Below are 22,447 nucleotides of genomic sequence, written 5' to 3'. Positions count from 1 at the left end.
ACCCAAGAAGGATTTGGGTTCTGATGTTGAAGGAGGCCATGTTGAACAATACAGGAACATCAAAAGCAGATGGAAAGGATACACACACTCACTATACTAAAAATAATTGGTTGATGTTCAACCATTTCAAGAACCAGTGGTGTTGAAGCAAGAAGTATAAGCTACACTAAAAATATTACCCCAAAACAAGACTTCATGAATTGATAAAATACCAATTGAAATGTTTCAACAAGTTGATGAGACACTAGAATTGTGCACCGGTCTTCGCCAAGGAAGTTGAAAGAAAACTCCCTACCAACAGACTGGAAGAGATCCTTATTTGTGCCCACTTCAAAGAAAGTTAGCCCAACAGAATATAGAAATCATTGATTTTACATAGAAGCAAAAAAATTTTGAAAATAATTTTTATATATTACTATATATATTAATCATTTTACTGGGCAGGCTCTTACAAATCTTATAACAATCCATCATTCAATTGTATTAAGCACATTTGTACATATGTTCCCATCAACATTTCCAAAACATTTTCTTTCTACTTGAGCCCTTGGTATCAGCAATTTTTCCCCTCCCTCTCTCACCCTCCATGAATCCTTGATCAATTATATATTGTTGTTGTTTTTTCATGTCTTACACTGTCTGTTGTCATGTCACCCTTCATCCACATTCCTGTTATTTGTCCTCCCAAGGGGGTGGACTATATTGAAGATAATTTTTTTAATGGTTGCAGCAGGGGGCTGCCAGAAATTCAAGCTGGTGTCAGAAGAGAATGTGGCAAAAGGGATATCACTGCTAATGTCACATGGATGTTGACTGAAAGCAGAGAACATCAGAAAGATTTTACTTGTGCTTTATTGACTGTACAAAGACATTTTACTGTGTGCATCATAACAACTGTGGATTAAATCTCAAAGAATGGGAATTCCAGAATACCTCATTGTGATCACGCAGAACCTGTATATGAACCAAAAGAACCTGTATATGGATCAAACAGAGCTAGATAATCTGGGAGATTGGACTATATGAAGAACGTGACTTCAGGATTGGAAAAAGCATTATTAAGAATGTGTGATATGCAAATGACACAAACTTGCATGCTGCAAGTGAGGATGACTTGAAACACTGATGAAATTAAAGACTGCAGCTGGGTTAGTCCAGGTTGACTAGATAATGTGTTAGTTTGTTTTGACGAGAGAAGCAATTCATAGGCACTCATATGTGTATAACAAAGAACTTTATATGAAAGAACAATCGCATATTGAGAAAAAAATCCCAGCCCAGTCCAGTTCAAGTCCATAAGTCTGATATTAGCCCATATGTGTGATACCTGTCTATAAGTTCCTCTTCAGATTCACACAACACATGCAATGACACCAAATGCAGGAAGATTACAGGTCAGTGGGTGGAAAGTCTTGTGGATCCAGTGGTGGTGGAAGCATCTCAATCCTGGTGTAGGTCTCTATGTGGCTCCCTCAGTTCTAGGGCTCTGACTCCACCAGCATAGCTCCATGTGGCTTATCAGCAAGAAGACGAAGCAGAGAGAGTGTGTCTGGCCTCCAGTGAGCTATTTATCTCTCTCATGCCTCTAAAATGAGGTCATCAGGCTGTGACTTGGTTGACAGGCTGGACTCCACCCCTTCCTCAAACTGACAGTAGATTATGTAACTTCCACCAAAGCCTTCCATATGGATTGTCAATTAATAAAAAGAAAACCAAAATCCTCAAACCTGCACCAATGTGTAACATCATATTAAACAGAGAAAAGATTGAAATTTTCGAGGATTTCAATTTGTTTGTATCATAATCAATACTCATGGAACCAGTGGTCAAGAAATCACATGACATATTACATTGGGAACATCTGCTGAACAAGACTTCTTTAAGATGTCATATTGAGGACTAAGAAGCTCTTGACTCAAGCCATGGTATTTTCATTTGCTTCATATGCATGTGAAAGTTGGTCAATGAATGGAGAAGACTGCATTTGAATTGTGGTGCTTGCAAAGAATATTGAAAGTCCATGTACTTCCAGAAGAACAAACAAATCTGTCTGGGAAGTAATGTAGCCAGAATCCTCCTTAGAAGTGAGGATGGCAAGATTTTGCCTAATGCCCTTTGGACATCTTATCAGGAGAGACTAGTGCCTAGAAAAGAACATCATGCTTTTGAGGAGGGTCAACAAAATGAGATAGATGGACCCAGTGGCTATGACAGGGGGCTCAAAAATTTAAACAATTGTGAGTACGGTATCACTGGGCATTGTTTTGTTCTGTAGTTCATAGGGTGCCTATAAATCATAACTGACGATGGCACCTAACAACAATAAAAGATACTTTCCATTATCTGATTCGACATCCACAATGGCCTATAAGGTAGGCGTGAGATTATGACTCACAAGTGAAGATTTGTAAATCTATAAAGCTCTCTCTTACACGCATCTGAGTGTCTCTGGATTTGTGTCTCTAGTCAACCCCACCTAATGCAGAGGGTCACTGAAAGGGAAATTCTCTATGAGAAGAATTTAGATAATAATCAGTTTAATGAATTCAGACATACCAACAATTGTGAAGATGACACAGGGCCAGGAAATGATTCCAGTATTCATAAAGTCACTATCCTACTATTCTATTCTACTCCATCACTTGTCTGTCAGTTTGTCACACTGTGATAGCTCTGTGTTGCTGTGATGCTGCAAACTATGTCACTGGTATTTCAAATGCCAGCAGGGTCACCCAAAGTGAACAGGCTTCAGTGGAGCTTCCAGACTAAAAACAGACAATGAAGAAGGACTTGACGCCCGACTTCGGAGGAAGGAGCCACTGGAAACCTTATGCATAGCTTTAAAACACTGTCAGATACTGAAGGCCTAAAGAACAGAAGCAGAACACTGTCGGAGAGAGTGCCGGAGGATAGGCCCCTTGTGTTGGTGAGCCCTCAAAATGTGACTGAGAAGGAGGTGGGTAAAGCCTGTGGGAGTTGAGCCTTCAGGATCTTCGTTTGGTTGTGGGGCCAGACTCAAGGTAAGGAGAAACAGCTGCAAAATCTGCTAATGATCAGAACTTGGAATATGCTAAGTATAGGAAAATTGGAAGTTGTCAAAAATAAATTGAAACACATAAAGATCGATATCCTAGGCATTAGTGAGCTGAAGTTGGCTTTTATTAGGCATTTTGAATAGAAAATCATATAATTGCTATGTTGGTAATAACACAATCAATAGGAATGGCATGGCATTCATTTTCAAAAAGGACATTATAAAATCAAGCTTGAAGAACAATGCTGTCTGTGATAGTATAATATCTATCCACGTTCAAGAAAATCAAATCAATACAACTATTATTCAAATTTACGCACCAACCACAAAAGCTAGTGATAAAGAAATCTGCCAACTTCTTCAGTAAGAAATTGATGAAACATGTAATCAATGTGCATTGATAATCATTGGTTTTGGAATGCAAAAGTTGGAAACAAAGAGGAAGGAAAACATGGACTTGGTAATAGAAATGAAGCTAGGGATCACAGGAATGAATTTTGTAAAACTATTGACTTGATCATATGGGATCCACAGATGGAATACAGAAATCAAATTGACTACACCTGTGAGAAAAGACAATGGAGAAGCTCACTATCAGCAACTAAAGCCAGGCCAGGGCTGACTGTGGAACAGACCGTCAATTGTCCATATATAAGTTCAGGATAAAGTTGAAGAGAATTGAAACGAGTTCAGAAGAACCAAAACATAACCTTCAGTCTGTCACACCCAAATTTCAAGAACAGACTTGATGCATTGAACACTAATGACAGAGACCTGATGAGCTGTGGGAGGACATCAAAAACATCATTCATGAAGAAAGCAAAAGGTCATTAAAAAGCAAGCAAGTAAAGAAAGATCAAAGTAAATGTCAGAAGAGATTCTGAAACTTGCTATTAATCAGAGAGTAGCTAAAACAAATGGAAGAAAGGATAAATAGCTGAAGAAAGAGCTGAGTAGAAAATTTCAAAGGGCAGCTCAAGAAGACAAAACCAAATATATTGCAAAGACCTGGAATTAGAAACTCAAAAGGGAAGAGCACACAAAGCATATCTTAAACTGGAAGAACCCAAGAAAAAATCGACCCCAGGGTTTCAATATCGAAAGGTTCTATGGGCAAATATTGAATGAGACAGGAAGCATCAAAGAAAGATGGGAAGAATACAGAGTCGCTGTACCAAAAAGTACTACTCAACATCCCACCATTTCAGGAGGTAGCATATGAGCAAGAACCATGGGTGCTGAAGGAAGAGGCCCAAGCTACACTGAAGGCATTAACTAAAAACAGAGCTCCAAGAATTGATGGAACACTAATGGACATGTTTCAACAAGCTAATGAAGCACTGGAAGCACTCATTTGCCTATGCCAGGAAATTTGGAAGGCAGCTACTTGGCCAATTGACTCAAAGAGATCTATATTTGTACCCATTCTAAAGAATGGTGACCCAACAGAATGTTCAAATTATAGAACAATATAACCGAAATATGTGCAAGTAAAATTTTGGTCAAGATAATTCAACAAAGGATGCAGTTTATTGGCAGAAAGCTGCCAGCGGGTTAGGTCAGATTCAGAAGAGGATGTGGGACAAGGTATATCATTGCTGATGTCAGATGGACCTTGGCTCAAAGCAGAGACTACCAAGAAGACATTTACTTGTGTCTTGACTGTGCTACGGCATTTGACTGTGCGGCTCATAACAAACTATGGATAACCTTGAGAAGAATGGGAATTCCAGAACACTTCATTGTGCTCAGGTGGAACTTATACATGGATCAAGTGGCAGTTGTGCGAACAGAACAAAGGCTTGCTGCATGGCATAAAATCAGGCAAGGTGTGCAACAGGATTGTATCCTCGCACCGTACTTATTCAATCTGTATGCTATATGAGCAAATAAGCAGAGAAGCTGGACTATATGAAGACAAATGTGGCATCAGGATGGGAGCAAGCCTTATTATCAACTTGTGATAGGCAGAAAACACAACCATGCTTGCTGACAGCCAGCAAAGCACGAAGCACTTGCTGATGAAGATTAATGATTGTACCCTTCGGTATGATTACAACTCAATGTAAATCAAACCAAAATCTTCACAACTGGACCAATGGGTAATAATATCATGATAAATGGAGAAAAAGTTGTAGTTGTCAAGATTTTGTCTTGTTTGGATCCACAATCAATGCTCATGGAAGCAGCAATCAAGAGATCAAAAGGCGTATTTCATTAGGTAAATCTGCTGTATAAGACCTCTTTGGAGTATTAAAAGCAACGATATTTCTTCGAGGACTACGGTATGCCTGACTCAAGCTATGGTATTTTCAATTGTCTCATATGCATGTGAAAGTTGCACATTGAATAAAGAATATGGAAGAAAATTGATGCATTTGAACTGTGGGGCTGGAGATAAATATTGAAGGTACCATGGACTGCTAAAAGGACAACCTGAGCTCTCTTGGAAGAAATATAGTCAGAGTGCTCCTCAGAGGCAAGGACTTTGTCTTCCATCGTGAGACAGGTTTTCAACAGAGCCCAGGTCCTGGCGAAGGACACCTTCTTGGTTAAGTAGAGGCAGTGAAAAGGAGGAGGGCCCTCAAGAGATGGACGGACACCGTGGCTACAACACTGGGCTCAAGCCTAGGAAATAGTTGTGAGGATGGTGCCGAACAGGGTGGTGCTTTATTCTGTTTGCAGAAGGTCACTATGGGTCGGAACCTACTAGGTGGCACCTAAACAACAACATGGAAACTCCGGGTTTAACTTCTTGAGGAATGGTCAAACTCGTTTCCAAACTGCATAATTTTACATTCCCACCAGCAATGTATGAAGGTTGCAGTTTCTCCACGCCTTCTCCATTTTCTTTTAATCCTGTTAGTGGGTGTAACAAGGAGGCCTGGTTTCATAGTGGTTACATTGAGCTGTTAACCCGAAGGTCTCAGTCCCAAACCCCCAACCACTCCACGGGAGAAAGGCCTTTGTACTTCCTTGAAGAACCCACAGGAGTAGTTCTACGCTGCCCTATCTGGTCACTCTCAGTCTGAGTCAAATAGAGGGCAGTGAGTGAGTGGGTTTGAAATGATATTGTGGTCTTAATTTGTATTCTCCTTAATGGCTAATGATGTTGATATTTATCTTCCTTGGAGAAATGCGTACTCACATGCTGACCACTGTTGTATTTGAGTCTCTGGACAACCCAGTGTAAAAGGTGTGTTTTGCTTCACAGTTTATTTTCGATTCCCAATGCTCCTGTAACCAGAATACCATAGATGGGAGGCTTCCAAGAACAGAAATTGAGTTTTCAACAGTTCTGGATGCTAAAAACGCCAAATCAGTGTCTTAGCCCTCTCAATTCCTTCTTTCCTTTGTCTTTTCATCTATGCTGTTCTTTATGCCACTCAGACATGCTTAGATAACCCTGAAGTGCCCGCATTACCATAACATACTGGAGAAGAGAGAGTTGAGGATACAATTCAATTCGTAACATTGTTTAATATGTAAAATATGAAAGCTCATCCTAATTTTAAATAAAAATAAATGAAAACCTCATCCTACTAGAGTCCCCTGCCAAGATGATTTTCTGACCATCAAAATGCCTAGAAAACTAGTGTCATGGGACATACTTCTTTCTGACCCAATCCCTCATGCTCCCTAGGCTGAGCATCCATCAGTGTCTAGTCACAAAACTGTTAGCCGGGATAGGGATGCCCCGAGCATGGGTTCGTTCTGTACAGGACGTGGTGAGGGGCAGTACTCACTGTCCAATACTACCGTTCATGACAGTTTCAGAAACCACCGATTCGATGTGTTGGTATTAAGCATAATCTTACATGATTTGAGCTCGTATCATTGCATATAGCTTGTCAAAGTACAATTGGAGCTTTGCTAAACACTAAAATAGTGAGACAAGCAAAGTAATTTTTCTCTTTCTTTAGCAATTTCATCAATGAACACCATGTTTTACAAGATGACAACCATTTTAGCAACATGGGAAATATATCCAAAGCATAATTTGCCTCTTTTCATTTCACTGAAGTCTTTCGGAATATTTTGTTACCTATTTTTCATGATAAATTTGATTACTTTAACTTATCATATATACTCAAGTATAAGCTGACCCAAATATCAGCCGAGGCACCTAATTTTACCACAAAAAACTATATTAAAACTGTGCTGAAAAACCCTACTTATACACAAGTATATATGGTACTCAGCTTCCTCTGTAATTATTCATTATATTTTCTTAGCCATCGACAGTCCTCTTTCTGACTCAATGAAAGAGTGGGGATGAGGGGGAGACAAGGTATTGAGATACTTTTATCTTGACAATTTTTACAGCCATATAACCATTCAAATGAAAAGACATCTGGAGTAAACTACTTGCTCTACATGTATGTATGTAGGTATTATGGTAACACTTGAGAAACCTAGTAGGTGTTTTCAAAGTAATGCACATCAAAATCTCAGAAGTTCGGAGCTGGAGTGCGCCTCCCCAAAGCATACTGACAGCAAGAATTCACTTCCAAAACAGACAGAGGGGACCAACTTGAGACTTGCCCATTCCACCTTGATTTCTACAAGCCTCAACTTTGAGAGGGCTGAGAATAGACAGTAAAACCTCTGAGGGCTGGAACTTGACAAAGCTGCCTTGTTTTTCCAAGGATCCTGAGTTTTCTGCCTTTGGCAAAGTAACAGCTTCCCACTTTTCCCATTGATTGTTTTAGTGGAAAACATTTGAGTCTCCCTTCTCTGAAAGGTTTCTGCCTAATACAGATCTGGCTTTTGCAGGTTTTACTGTACACTTGTTTAATAGGATAAAGTTGCTAAGCCAACATTTAGTTAGGAGCCCAAATTCAATTAAGCAAAATAAAAGAAATCCCCAAATGATAAAAAATGATTACACTCTTAAGTTTGGTTTTTATGTCTTCACAGAACTCTCCCAAACTTTTTTGCCCAAAGAACAGAAGCTTTGACATTGATGCCATCTACAGTGTGATAGATGATGCCAAGAAATTTGTGTTCATAGCTGTAATGGACTACCTGCCTATCTCCAGCACAAGTTCCCGAAGGTCAGTGAGTGCCTAAACCTTCAGTTATAACCCACTCTCCAGGGCTAGCCACTAACAGCGGTCAAGAGACTGACACTGAAATGCTATGAGGTCTATGTTAGGAAGGGACCAACCTTCAAATCTACTTAGAGTGCAGCTTCAGTTTACCCAGGATGCTCTCAAGTGGGGCCATTTTAAGGGCTCAGAGTCTCAGCCTGAAAAAGCATCTCAGTAGTTTACATTGAAAGCAGAAGAGTAAGTTTAGAAAGAAGATAGGTTTTTACTCGTCTTGCAAAGAAGACTGCAAATCTATCATTGTTAATGTGTCTACATGTGTCTCGTATAACTGTTTATAACATATATTATATTATAATTTATAATGTTAGCATTATATTCCATATAGTATTACATAATATATATTATATAGTAGTATAATATATATAGTTTATAATATATACAAATTATAATGTTAGTATAAATTAATTCAGATGTACCTAGAGGACATTTAGAAACTGAGTAGGTTTTGCAACAAAATTCCAGGAAGGTGAAGATGGAACTGTTCTTTAAAGTACCAGAACTGGGGTTGGGCCAGGTATGAAAAAGGGATAATGAACCCTCTCACCTAAACCACCTAGGCTCAAGTGGAGGGATGGAGGACCGAGGACCTGGAAGGCTGAAAGAGTAGGTTTATTCTGAGCAAGAGTGTGGGAGACCCTAAAGGCTATGGTCAGGTAGAAAGAAGATATAGAGTCTTGAGCAAGATGACAATCTAGTATCACACATGGGAGGGATTCCGCAGAGGAGAGCACAGAGGGGCCACCAAGAGGGATATCTTACATTTCCAGATCATGGGATTCTCAGCACAAAGATAAATAGGCACAAATTTATTAAAATAAAAGTACAACAACATCTGCCAATAGACTCCCCTTTGTCATCTGTCCTTGGCACTAGCCAACAGAGCGTTGATTCCCAACAGAGTGTAAATCTCCCAACTTAATTTTCCCATTCCAGAAGCTGGCTAGGGTGGCTGGCTGGCTGAGCTTCAGGGGCATAGCTCTACAGGACCAGCCGGTGAATACAAGAACAAATAGGCTTGGCTTTCAGCCCAAACCAAGGGAGCTCCACTCTGATACCCTCCCAACCCTAACTTCCCAATAACAGGGATAGCACAGTGTACCCAAACGACATGGGAGTAACTCTACCTGGCAACCTGGAATGAGCATAAATAGTGAATAGGCAAACTTTCCAAACAAGTGAGGGGGGAGCTCTAGACCCACTTGGCAAAACTAATCTCCTTTCCCTAAGGTACAGCTCTGCACTGAGGGAGGTGGGAGGGGTGGCATCTTAAGACACCCAAAAAGCATGACCATCCACAGGCTTTTTTTTCTTTAACTACTTTGGGTAGCAGTTAACATACACCTGGCCAATGTTTTTATGGTATTAGCATAACAATACAAATAAACTCAGCAACAGTGGTTTTACAAAGCACAGGCAGAGAATTTTGAGCATGAGACAAAGACCCATATATAGCTATTCACTGGCTCTCCCATGACTCCAGTCCCTGGTGAGCAGCTCAGATAAACAACCTGACTTCTGAGTAGGTTATTGCTTCATTCCTCACTCCTAAACCACCTAGGTAGTTGGCAGGTATAGACCCACTCCCCTACCCCCACTGGGTCACCTCCATCATCCAAAAAGAATGAACCCCATCCATAGAAATCTGTTCCTTTCAGATAGCCTAAACAATAAGAATGCAGGGCTCTCGGCCATAGAAGACACCAAAATAATTCCCCTAGCCTTAACCTCAACCCTACTCTGACATCTTATAAGATTACAAGGCAGTCAAACAACATATTACCAGACAGTGCCACAACTGCTTAAAGACCTCTGTTCCACACATTCCCAACTTATACCCAAGGCAAGGTCTAGACACCAGCTGTTCTTTTGTTGATATTGTTGTTGCCCTGTGTTCTATCAATCCTATACCCTGTGCCTTTTTTAAAATCATTTTATCGGGGGCTCATTCAACTCCTGTCAAAATCCATACATACATCCATTGTGTCAAGCACATGTGTACATTTGTTGCCATCCTCATTCTCAAAACATTCGCTTTCTACTTGAGCCCTTGGTATCAGCTCTTCATTTTCCCCTCCCTTCCCAACCCTCCCTTCCTAAAAAAAACCTTGATAATTTATAAATTTTTTCCATGTCACACTATCCGATGTCTCCCTTCACCCACTTTTCTGTTATCCGTCCCCCAGAGAGAGGATTGTATATAAATCATTGTGATTGGTAACCCCTTTCTTCTCCCACCTTCCCCTTCCCCTCCTGGTATAGATGCTCTCATTATTGGTCCTGAGAGGTTTATCTGTCCTGGATTCCCAGTGTATACAGCTCTTATGTGTACCAGTGTACATCCTCTGGTCTAGCTGGATTTGTAAGGTAGAATTGGGATCATGATAGTGGTGGGGAGGAAGCATTAAAGAGCTAGAAGAAAGTTGTATGTTTCATCGGTGCTATACTGACTGGCTCATCTCCTCCCCACAACCCTCTGTAAGGGGATGCCGAGTTGCCTACAGAATGACTTTAGGTGGCCACTCCACAATCCCCCTCATTCACAATGATATGATTTTTTTGTTCTTTGATGTCTGATACCTGATTCTATCAACACCTCATGATCACACAGGCTAGTGTGCTTCTTCCATGTGGACTTTGTTGCTTCTGAGCTAGATGGCCGCTTGTTTATCTTCAAGCCTTTAAGACCCCAGACGCTATATCTTTTGATAGTCTGGCACCATCAGCTTTCTTCACTACATTTGCTTATACACCCGCTTTGTCTCCAGCTATTGTGTTGGGAAGCTGAGCATCATGGAATGCCAGTTTAATAGAACAAAGTGTTCTTGCATTAAGAGAGTACTTGAGTAGAGGCCAGATGTCCAGCTGTTACCTTAATACTAAACCTATAAATATATGCACATAAATCTATTTCCCCACTGTCATATATAAATATATTTATATATGTACATGCCTGTATTTAGACCTCTATAAATGCCCTTTGCCTCCTAGTTCTTTCCTCTATTTCCTTTTACTTTCCTCTTGTCCCACTCTCATGTTCAGCCTTCATTTGGGTTTCAGTAATTCCTCTTGGTTACATTGCCATTGATCAAGCCCTACCAGGCCTCCTATACACCCCTTGCAGTCGATTTCATATCACTTGTTATTCCCTTGTCCCTGGGTTTATTAACACCCACTTCCTTTCCCCGCCTCCCCAACTCCCATGCCCCCCCCCTCCCCCGGAACCATCAGTCCATTGTTTTCTCCACCAGTTTGTTTATCCTGCCTATCTTATGTAGATAGACCTGCAGGGATAATAATATGCACAAAAAATAAGACAGAGCAAAACAAAACAACAACTACATAGAAAAAGAGAAGTCTGTAATAGTTCAAGGTCTGTTTGTTGACCTTTAGGATTGTTTTCCTGTTGGATCTGATGGGATGCCACACCCTGGCCCCAAAGTCTATTCCCTTGGGACTTCGTTGCTGTTTTCCCCTTGCTGTTCTGTTGCACACCCTTAGTGTTTCGCCTCGGCGTGGTGGGATTAGATGGGGCACAATTCCTAAATTGTGCCTCCAGTGTTGTCCCCCATAGCACTATGGGTCAGTGAGTTCCCTAGTCCCCTAGTGGTCCCCTCTGCATTGGCTGCTCTGAGCAGGAATATCATCCTCAGGGCTTGGTGGGCCACGATGTGCTCCACGCTCTCTTCCTCCCCCTTCATTTGCTCCCGTGTGCTCTGATAAGACATGTCCCTCTCCCTGAGCTGCACCTTCAGGGCTGTCCTCTGAAGTGAATTCTTCTGGGGGGAGGACCCTCCGCCTCTTTAAAACAAAGTTGTGCACTACTCTTATAACTTAGCTTTAATCAGGACTTCCATGTCTGTGGGTATATGTAAGCACAGTGGAAAAAATTATTATAGCTCTACTCTTTTGCTTTCAATTTAATTTATTTGTTTTCTAATCCCTCAGCACATCATCCGTCCAGAAGTTAGCAGTCATTTCAGAGACAAAGCTCATGGGCAAAGCTTAGAGCCCACATCAACATACATTAACAGCTCTCTCTCTTCTTACTCTAGCATTATTTTTTCTATTTTTACTTTTAATACTTTGTCTCTGACCTTTTCCTTCATTAATTTTAATATATAAACTATTATTTAATAGCCCTATTTACCTATCTTTATTTTCTATTTCTTCTCATCAATCCTTCTCATCCCCATAAACCCAAAAGCTGCCACTACTCTTACTTTTTTTTCTATCAAATACCATTACCCATTCCTCCAAAAATTGCAAAACAGGTATTTGGGGGCCTAATTTCCTTTCTTTTAACCTACCAATTAACACTATCTGGTTCCTCTCTTTATTGCTTACATTTTACTTTCTTTCTCACTCCTCTAACACTTCCTCTTCCACTTTTTTTATCTCCCTGCCAAACACTTAATCTGACACTCTCCCCCAGATACTTAATAAAAAGGGTCTACCACCCCTCTACTGCACCAACTAACAGAGTTAACTACTCCCACATAACCCCAACTCCATAACACCCCTAATAATAGCTACACCAAGATGTCAAGGAAACAGCAGAAGATATCGGTTAAAAAAAACTACCACCCGCACAAGAGAAGTAGACACAAATAACTGAATACCAACAGGACCTAAAAGAAATGCCTGAAACTGAAAAGGCTATGGAATTACCAGAAAAAGAATTTAAAAGAATGATGATTGCACTCATATAACAGGTGAAGGAAGAGTCTGAGAAGGAAAGTGAAAATAGTGAAAAGCTGGAAACCTCACTACATGCTGTACAAGAAAAACTCCAAACAGAAACACAAAAGTCTAACATTACAGCAGCAGAATTACACAATACTATAAAAGAACAGAAAAACAGAATTTAGGGATGGAAACCCAAATTAGTGAGCTTGTAGACAAATCTATAGACTCCAACCTCAAAGAACAGATAATCAAAAAATGCAAAGAAACCAAGAAAAGTTTGAGAACAATGTGGGACACAATCAAGAGGAACAACCTACATCTTACAGGCATTCCAGAAGTGGAAGAAACAAAAATAAAATCCACAGAGAATAATCTAAGAACTCCTGCAAGAAAACTTTCCTCAGTTCCTAAAGCAAGCAAAGATCATTATTTAGGAAGCCAAAAGAACCCCAATCAGGAGAGATCCCAAAAGGAAAAGTGCCTGGCATACAATAGTCAAAATGTGTAGCATCATTAAGGAAAAAACCCTAAAAGCAGCCAGAAAAGAAAAGAACAAGAAAAACACTGTTGACCTAGGAGCTTGTACCCTTATACTCTGGTTTCTCTTCAGATCGCATAAATCTTTCACAGTTTAGAAGCTTGTACCCAGAAAAAAAAAAATCTCTCAAATATGCTGGAGAAATACAAGTATTCCAAGAAGAGGAGAAATTAAAAGAATTAACAAAAACAAGACCAAAAAAATACTCAACGAAGTACTATGGCCAAAAACCCAAGAACAATAACACAAAAACCTGAACCCAATATACAAGTCTATTCCTCACAAAAACTGATGAACAGAGCAATATCCAAAACAATGAAGTGATACAGGAAGAACAAAGAAACTAGTCATGATACATATTCTCAAACACAACATGCTCATTTCTGCTTTCAAAGGGAGATTAGCCATTTTGTTTTCTACCCATTTTGTAAAGTATAAATAAAAGACTTCTTGAAATAGACTGATGGGAGGAGCATCAACTTATTCTCTTCTTCCCAATCAGAACATTTTAGAATGTGCATATGTGGTGTCCTCTGTAAATTGTAACTAGAGAAAGAGATTCAGAAAGCTATTTAAGTTTTGATGACGGGGAAGCAGAAGTGGGTGCATTTAAAGCAGGTTAGCCTTGAAAGTAAACAAGCGGCCACCTAGCCCAGAAGCAACAAAGCCCACATGGAAGCAGCACACCAACATGTGTGATCATGAAGGGCCGAAGGGACCAGGCTTCAAACACCAAAGGTGGGGGGGGGGGGAATCATATCCTCGTCAATAAGGGTGGCACGTGATGGGGACCCAATGCCCATCTCTAGACAACTGGACATACCTTGCAGAGGGGTAGTAGGGAGGAGATGAGTCACTCAGGGTTCAGTATAGCAATAATGAAACCCACAACCTTCCTCTAGTTCTTAAACGCTTCCTCCCCCCAACTACCATGACCCCAATTCTGCCTTCCAGACCTGGTTAGACCAGAGGATGCACAGTGGTACAGATGGGAGCTGGAAACACAGGGAATCCAGGACAGATGAACCCCTCAGGACCAGGGGTGACAGTGGCGATACCAAGAGGGAAGGAGGGGGTAGAAAGGGGGAATTGATCATAGGGATCTACATATAACCTCCTCTCTGGGGCATGGACAGCAGAGGGGTGGGTGAAGGGAGACACCGGGCAGTGTAAGATAAGATATAATAATAATTTATAAATTATTAAGGGTTCATGGGGGAGGGGGGAGGGAGGGGGAGGGGAAACAAGGAAAATGAGCTGATTCCGGGAACCCAAGTGGAAAGCGAATTTTGGGAATGATGAGGGCAACAAATGTATAGGTGTGCTTCACACAATTGATCTATGTATTGTGATGAATTTTATGAGACCCAATAAAATGATTAAATTAAAAATAAATAAAAATAAAACAGGTTAGCCTGTGCTGGCTACGGAGGCAGCATGTGCTTGAGTGGAATTGACCCCTCGCAGTGATCAAGTGGCTGTTCAAAGCCTCCAGGAGTTACCAACTCTGGAGAGACCAAGACTAAAAGATACAAAATCTTACAGTAACTGTAAGCACTCCTGGCCATTTATAAATAAATATCTACATTTTGAGCATTAATTAAGAGCTGAATTCTCACTTGTTACTATGTTTCAGCTATTTAATAATGTTTATTTCAATTATTTTTGTTTTGAAATATTCTGTTAATTTTTAAAAACTACCTGAAAATTTGGCATTAGAAAACAAACGTAAATTTTAATGAACTATTTCAACTTTTACTGCTTACCACAGTTTTTCATTTGTGCCAGGGCCAAGAATGATAAAAATATCTCGGTAATAATATGTGTTTTATTGTTTTAAGATTCAGGGTTTCATTCACCCTGAGTCTAGTAAATTAATAAAAAGAACACTGAATGTTTTGTCTAAAATTGGCACAAATCTGTAGCAAAATGACTATAACAAATACATCTACGCCAGTAATCTCACTGAATGTTAATGGACTAAATGCACCAGTGAAGAGTGGATAAGAACACAAAATCCATCGCTATGCTACCAAAAGAAACACACCTCACAAAGACATGAGCAGACTAAAGAGCAGAGGCTGGGCAAAAGCATAGCACAGAAACAGCTGCCAAGATAAAGCAGGGATTGCAATATTAATCTCTGGGGAAATAGATTTCAAGGCAAACAATGCAGTAGGAGATAAGAGTAGATAACACATCATGATAATAGCCCGAGCAGATATAACTATAACAAAGGTATATGCACCCATGAAAGACCCCTGAAATACATCAATCAAACCATCACAGATTTTTAAAAAGGTATAGACACTTCGACAATAATAACAGATTTCAATGCACCACTCTCAAAGACAGACAGACCATCCAGAAAAACAATCCATAAAGACACAAAAAAGCTCAGCAACACAATCAACAAAATCGACCTCATAAGCATATAGAGAATGCCCCATCCAACAAAAACACAGTATATATTCTCTCAAACACACATGGAACATTCTCAAGATTAGACCATACACTAGGCTGCAAAGCATGTTTCAACTTTTTTTTTTTTAAGCACAAATTGGGAATGTTAATTCTAGCCAGAGGCCATAGGGAAGATTCAAGTCTCTCAGAAATTCCCCAAGGCCCCAAATGATATTCAGGTGGGGTTTATGAGGACAAAAACCACAGCCAGTTTGGCAAGCAGGAGGGGTTGAGAGATTACATTCCTTTCTGTGGTTCTGGGGAGGGGATGCGGGCTCTGCATTCCTTTTAGCAAGTGGTTTACAGAGGCTACAATAAGCATTACTCTTTTCCAACTTTGTGAGCCTGGGAGAGAAAGGGGTAAGGGACAAAGGACACATTCTAAGAACAGAGGGATGTGGACATTTGGGTAATAATTCACTGTGAAGCACATCTCGGGGCAAAGCTGGGCATGAGGTACATGGAAGTTACATGTTTTAGCGATGAGAGAGGCCTGGACAACATTTAAAAATTCTAAAATGGGGTCACATGAGTCAAGCATGGAAGAGGTTTTTACATTCCCCACTGGTTTTATGTACAAATCATATCATTGATTTTATGAGGGCATTGTTGAGCACCATTGGGTTTTCCAGAGGGGTCTATTGAGTATATGAGGCCGTTAATTTAACTGAGTTTATACGGGACTAAATGAACTTAACTATTGCAAGTAGTAACGAAATTCAAGAACCTATTAAGCTTGTTATTAGGATAGTAGCCTATCCTAAGTGACTAAGAAAATAACTTTTATTCCATCCCTGTCGTGCCTTTAATTCTTTCTGACATTCTTCTACCTTTTTTCCGGACTAAGCTAGGCTTTTCTTTATGATACAGTCTTGTCTGCATAAAAACAGCATTATTCTCCTAGAATTGCACATAACCCTCCTTGTTTAAGGACCAGGAGGTTTAACCCCCCACGGGTTTGGAGCACCACCTGTGCCAATGACCTACTTGGGTCTGAAAGCTGGGGTATGGAATTTCCTAAGTGACTGATATCTACACTTATTCTTTGTGATAGTTCTTTGAAATTTAGGTCATTTTTAATAAAGGCTCCTATTCCAGTAGCAGCTGAGCCAGCTACTCCAAACTCTGTTAGTAGTGGGATTACTAAAGGAATTCATTTCCACCTTTTTAAAGGGAATTCGGGAGAAGCTATGATATTCAACCCCTGTTCTCCCTCATACACTGAAATTCAGGGTAAGGTACTCACTAGGGTATATGACTCAGGCAGTCTGGACCGTTCAACCAGGAAGAAGAAATACAAGTGAATAATCCAAAAGAGCAAGCCAACCAGGTGTAGTCAGGGGTGCGGTTAATCAGGACTATACCATTGTAAGTGACTATTTGGGTAAAATTACAATAAGCTGAGTAGGGGGATTTGGATGCCTCGTACTGAGGGGAGACAAGGCACCATCCTGATCCCTGCAGATCTCCAAGGGTCAAGAGGACTTCACATGTGACATAAGCAATGGTTTTTATCTGGGACACTTAATGTAATGGGGTGGCTAGCCCAAGGTAGAAAGGGGGCTTGGGCCTTGTGGCAATTAGAGAAAAATAGAAAGTAAATATATTAGGAAACACATAAGAGTCTTAGTTTTAAGGGATCATCTGTAATTGAGCTGACCACCCATGAGTTTTCCAGTGGAGCGGCCTTCAGATGGGAGTGGTGAATCCAGGTGGAGAGGCCATTGACCTTAACAGCCATGGGGGTAATGAGGATGACAGTGTAAGGTCCCTTCCAGGGAGGGGTGAGTCCTGTAGAGGTGAACCACTCTACCAGAAAGGTGTGGCCCGGCTGGAATGGGTGTGATGGTGAATGAGTAACACCTGCTAGAGGTGGGCAAGCAGTATTTTTGCAAGGACTTGTACAACTGCTGCTGAGTCACTTGTAGGGCCTGTGAAGACTTAAACAGGTTGTGATTAAGTATTTCTGTGCATTGTGGTTCCTCAAGTTTGGGGAGCAACAGAGGGGGGTCTTCCTAACATTATTTCCTAGGGGGTAAATTCCTGCTTAGAGGGGGAACAACATGCCTCTAGGAGGGGGAAAGGGAGAAGTCTTATTTGAATCGGTTTTCAGAGTGAACTTAGTAAGGGCCTCTGTTAGGGTCCTATTCATTTTCTTGACTTGCCCCCAGCTCTGGGGTCTATAGGCACAGTGCAGTTTCCAAACAACTCCGAGTGCCTGAGATACAAGTTGAGATACCTCGGCTGGAAATGCTGGCCCGTTGTCTGACCCTAGACTCAGGAACAAGCCAAATGGGGCTGATCTCTGCAATAACTTTTCAGTAACTATAACAGCCATTTCAGAATGAGTGGGGAAAGCCTCAACCCATCCTGAAAAGATGTCTACAGATACTAATAGATATTTGTAGCTTGAAACTGGGGTATATTTTGGTAAAATCTAATTCCCAGTGTACTCCAGGTGTATGATGCCCTCTCATCTGGATGCAGGGGGTCCTGCTGGCTCTGAGTTCACATTTACTTGAGCGCAAGCTGGGCATCTAGAGGTTACATCAAAAAAAAAATCTGGTGAAGTTGTGGGATACAATAGCTACCCCTAATGCACTCAGCTAACTTAGTCTGACCTACAGGAGTGAACTGGTGTGGCCCAAACCTCTGGAAACAAAAACCTCGGTTAGGGAGCATTCACCACCCGGTGGGCTCCTTTTTGGCTTTTGATTATTCTGCAAGGTCAATGCCTTCTGGGTTGTAAAATGGTGAGGGGGAATGCACGGGAGCTGGGAGTTACCATGGTCATAGGGGCCCCACTCGTTTGGGTGCAGCTCGCAGGCTTTTCTCAGCATTTCGGTTTCTCTTGGCTCCCGGGGAATTACCTGTTTGGCGTCCTTTGCAATGCACTAGGCCATTGCTTTTGGCAGCCAGATGGCGCTTAGTAGGACTACATTTTTTTAAAAAAATTTTTCAATGTCCTTTCCTTTACCCCATTCTAGTGCTTTTATTTGGGCAACCAACTTGGCATTTTGAGCGGAGCTCCAGTGAGGGAGAGCCTGAGAATGAATAACCTGATTTAACCATGGTGGCTCCGACATACCTGGTTCCACTGAGGTCAAAACTGCTTCAGTTGATGTACAGTACCTTATCTGGCGTCTTCAAGGGGACATCAGAGAGGTCCGGGTGGGTTGTTTGAACAGAGCCTACCAATTTCGAGCAACTATGCAGAGGTTTTTCTAGGTCTGCAGCTGGACAGGCAGGACCAATGCAATCAGTCACAGACCGATGGGCAGGTGGTGCTTGGCTAATCCGGGCAGATTTGTTTCTGCCTAAACACTTGGATAAACTGCCTGCTGATGGTGTGAGTACACCATCTCCTCATTGGCGGGAGTGGTCTCTGGCTGCTGCAAACTGTCCTTGGAAGGTGAACCAGGTAGACCACAAATACAGATTGGGGGTGAGCATCTCCCAAGCGGCCACCAGATTAGGTCAGTGAGAAAGTCCAGGGCTTTGGAACACCTTCAGGAGGTGACTCCCGTGGGTTTCTCCCTGACCTGAACAGCCACCCAGTTTAGGCTATAGTCCAGATGGTACAATAGTTATCTCACTGGCACCTCCAAAATGTTGCATGTTGCCAGAAATTAATAACCACTAGAATGTTCAAGTTGGGAGTCTTTATTCTAGCCGGCGCCCATCAGGAGGAACTTTTTTTTTAATTGAGGTCATACAATCAATCTTCTCAGACCACAATGCTAGAAAATTAGAAATCAACAATGAAATGAACAGAAATATAAGTGCAAACACATGGAGATGAAACAGCATAATACTTAAAAATGATTGGTTAATAAAGCAAATAAGGGAGGATATTAAAAACTCCATGAGATAAACAAGAACAATAACACAACATATAAAAACCTTTGGGACACATCAAAAGCAATCATCAGAAGCCAATTTATAGCAATGAACAAACACATGGGAAACAAAGAGGAGAAATCCAAAATAAACACGCTAACACAGCACCTTCAAGAACTGGAAGAAAGACAACATAAACCCTCCAATAAAAGAAGGAAAGAAATCATAAGGATCAAAGCAGAAAGAAATGATATGGAAAACATTCAACAAAACAAGAAGCTGGTTCTGATAGATCTATATTAACTCCCTATTAAAAATAACTTTAAAAAATAAAGAAGCTGGTTCTGTGAAAGGATTAACAAAAAAGACAGACCACTGGAAAACTTAACAAAGGAAAAGCTGCAAATACTCAGGATAAGAGATGAAAAGGGTGACATTATAACAGATTCAAATGAAATAAAAGAATTACAGGCGACTATGAAAAACTATTCCAACAAATCAGACAATCCAGAAGAAATGGACAGATACCTAGAAATACATCAGCCACTCAAACGAATGCAAACAGATATTGAAAAACTCAACAGACCCCTAACAAAAAAAGAAATAGAGCAGGTCATGAAGGAATTTCCGACCAAGAAAATCCCGGCACCAGATTATTTCACTGGGGAATTCTACCAAGTATTCACAGAAGATCTCACACCAATACAACACAAACTATTCCAGAACATAGAAAAAAACAACAAACTCCAAAATTCATTCAATGAAGCCAACATAACACTGATACTCAAACCAGGCAAAGACCACACAAAGATAGAAAATTATAGACCAATATCCCTCATGAACATAGACAGTAAAATCCTCAACAAAATTCTAGCCAATAGAATCCAACACCATATCCAAAAAATGATTCACCATGGCCAAGTGGGATTCATTCCAGGTATGCAGGGATGGTTCAATATTCGAAAAATGATCAATGTAATCCACCACATAAACAATTCAAAGAAAAACCACATGATCAGTAGGTCCTTGATTAGAGCCGTTTTGAGCCACTCAAAAGGGCATCTCACCTGTAGCCAGTGAGCCATTGCTGTGTCTTCAGTGGAGGTCCCATCCGCTCTGCAGCTTTCTCCCTTTGTCTTACAACCATGTCTACAATGAGAATGCTAATTCACCAGCTGCCCCGCTTAAGAGAATCAAGCATAAAGGGAAAGACAGCACGGAAATGAGGCGTAGCTACATAGAGGTTAATGTGGAGCTGAGGGAACCGAAGAAGGATGGGCAGATGCTGAAAAGGAAAGAGGTAAGCTCCTTTCCTGCTGATGCTACATCTCCACTGCAGGAAAACTGAAACAACCAGGGCACTGTAAACTTGTCTGTTGGTGACATTGTCAAAGGCTTAAATGGTAACAATTTGGAAAGCCAGCTCAAGGCTACTCAAGCTGCTAGGAAACTGCTTTCAAAGAAAAAGCAGCCCTCATAGATGACATAACCCAGGCAGGATTGATTCCAAAATTTGTGTCCTCCTTGGGCAGAACTGACCATAGCCCCATTCCATTTGAGTTTTCTTGGGCGCTGACTAACATTGCTTCTGGGTCATCAGAACAGACCAAGGCTGTGGTGGAAGGAGGTGTAATCCCAGCATTCACTTCTCTGTTGGAATCATTGCATGTACACATGCTGTCTGGGATCTGGCACCATTGCAGGTGGTGGCTGAGCTTTCTGAGACTTCGTTATCACATGTGGTGCAGTTGACCCTCTATTGGCTCTCCTGGAAGTTCCCGGCATGTCTTCTTTAGCATGTGTTTACTCGCAGAATCTTTCCTGAACACCTTGCAATCTCTGTCGAAACAAGAATCCCGCGCCCCTGTTGGATGTCGTTGAGCAAATTACCCCTACTTTAGTTCCTCTCCTGCATAACGATGACCCGGAAATGCCGACCAATACCTGCTGGGCCATTTTCTATCTCATTGAAGGTTCGAATGAATGGATTGAAATGGTTGTGAACACAGGAGTTGTGTCTCAACTTGTGAAGCTTCTTGGAGTGACGGACTTGCCCGTTGTAACTCCGGCACTAAGGGCCATGGGGAATATTGTCATTGGAACAGATGAACAGACTTGGTTGTCATAGGTGCGGGAGCACTGCCAACTAACCCCCCAAACGAATATTCAGGACGAAGCTACCTGAACAATGTTAAATATCACAGCAGGCCATCAGGATCAGATACAGCAAGTCATGAATCATGGATTAGCCCCAATCCTTGTTGACTTTTTCACTAAATCAGACTTTAAGACCAAAAAAAAAACGCTGTCTGGGCTGTGCCCAACTATACAAGTGGTGAAACAGACAGATTGTCTACTTTATGGAACCATTGATGAGCCTTTTAACTTCAAAAGATACCAAAATTATTTTGATTATTCTGGATGCCATTTCAAATATCTTTCAAGCTACTGAGAAAATTGTTGAAACTGAGAAACATAGTATAATGATTGAAGACTGTGGAGGCCTGGACAAGATTGAAGATCAACAAAACCATGAAAACTAGCCTGCAATATACAAGGCTTCCTTGAACTTGATTGAGAAGTATTTCTCCATACAGGAAGAAGATCAGAATGTTGTCCCAGAAACTACCTACCTCTGAAGGATATGCCTTCCAAATTCCAGATAGCACTCCTTGGTCCTTTAACTTTTAAGATTGACCAGCTCAGTCCTAAGGTTGTATGTTGTGTGCTTTGTTTGGTATAAGTTTGTCTTAATTATTTTTCCCTACTAAG

At 41.0% G+C, this 22,447-nt stretch overlaps 1 protein-coding gene and 1 pseudogene across 4 annotated transcripts in view; both read left to right on the top strand.

The window, feature by feature from the left end:
* PLD5 (phospholipase D family member 5) overlaps window positions 1-22,447 on the top strand; it is a 457,190-nt gene that overhangs the window by 406,121 nt on the left and 28,622 nt on the right. For all 4 annotated transcript variants that reach the window (XM_004699951.3, XM_045298282.1, XM_045298284.1 and 1 more), the window contains one exon: window positions 7,955-8,091. In XM_004699951.3, the coding sequence (XP_004700008.1) occupies window positions 7,955-8,091 (137 nt within the window). The remainder of the gene's footprint in view (window positions 1-7,954; window positions 8,092-22,447) is intronic.
* On the top strand, window positions 18,906-22,366 carry LOC105978343 (annotated as a pseudogene).

The sequence above is a fragment of the Echinops telfairi genome, unplaced genomic scaffold, assembly GCF_000313985.2.
Source record: "Echinops telfairi isolate 266 unplaced genomic scaffold, ASM31398v2 ScPeMD7_7424;HRSCAF=8462, whole genome shotgun sequence".
Lineage (NCBI taxonomy): Eukaryota > Metazoa > Chordata > Mammalia > Afrosoricida > Tenrecidae > Echinops > Echinops telfairi.
The sequence above is the reverse complement of the archived record's forward strand: the minus strand, read 5'-3'. Positions and strand labels throughout refer to the sequence as shown.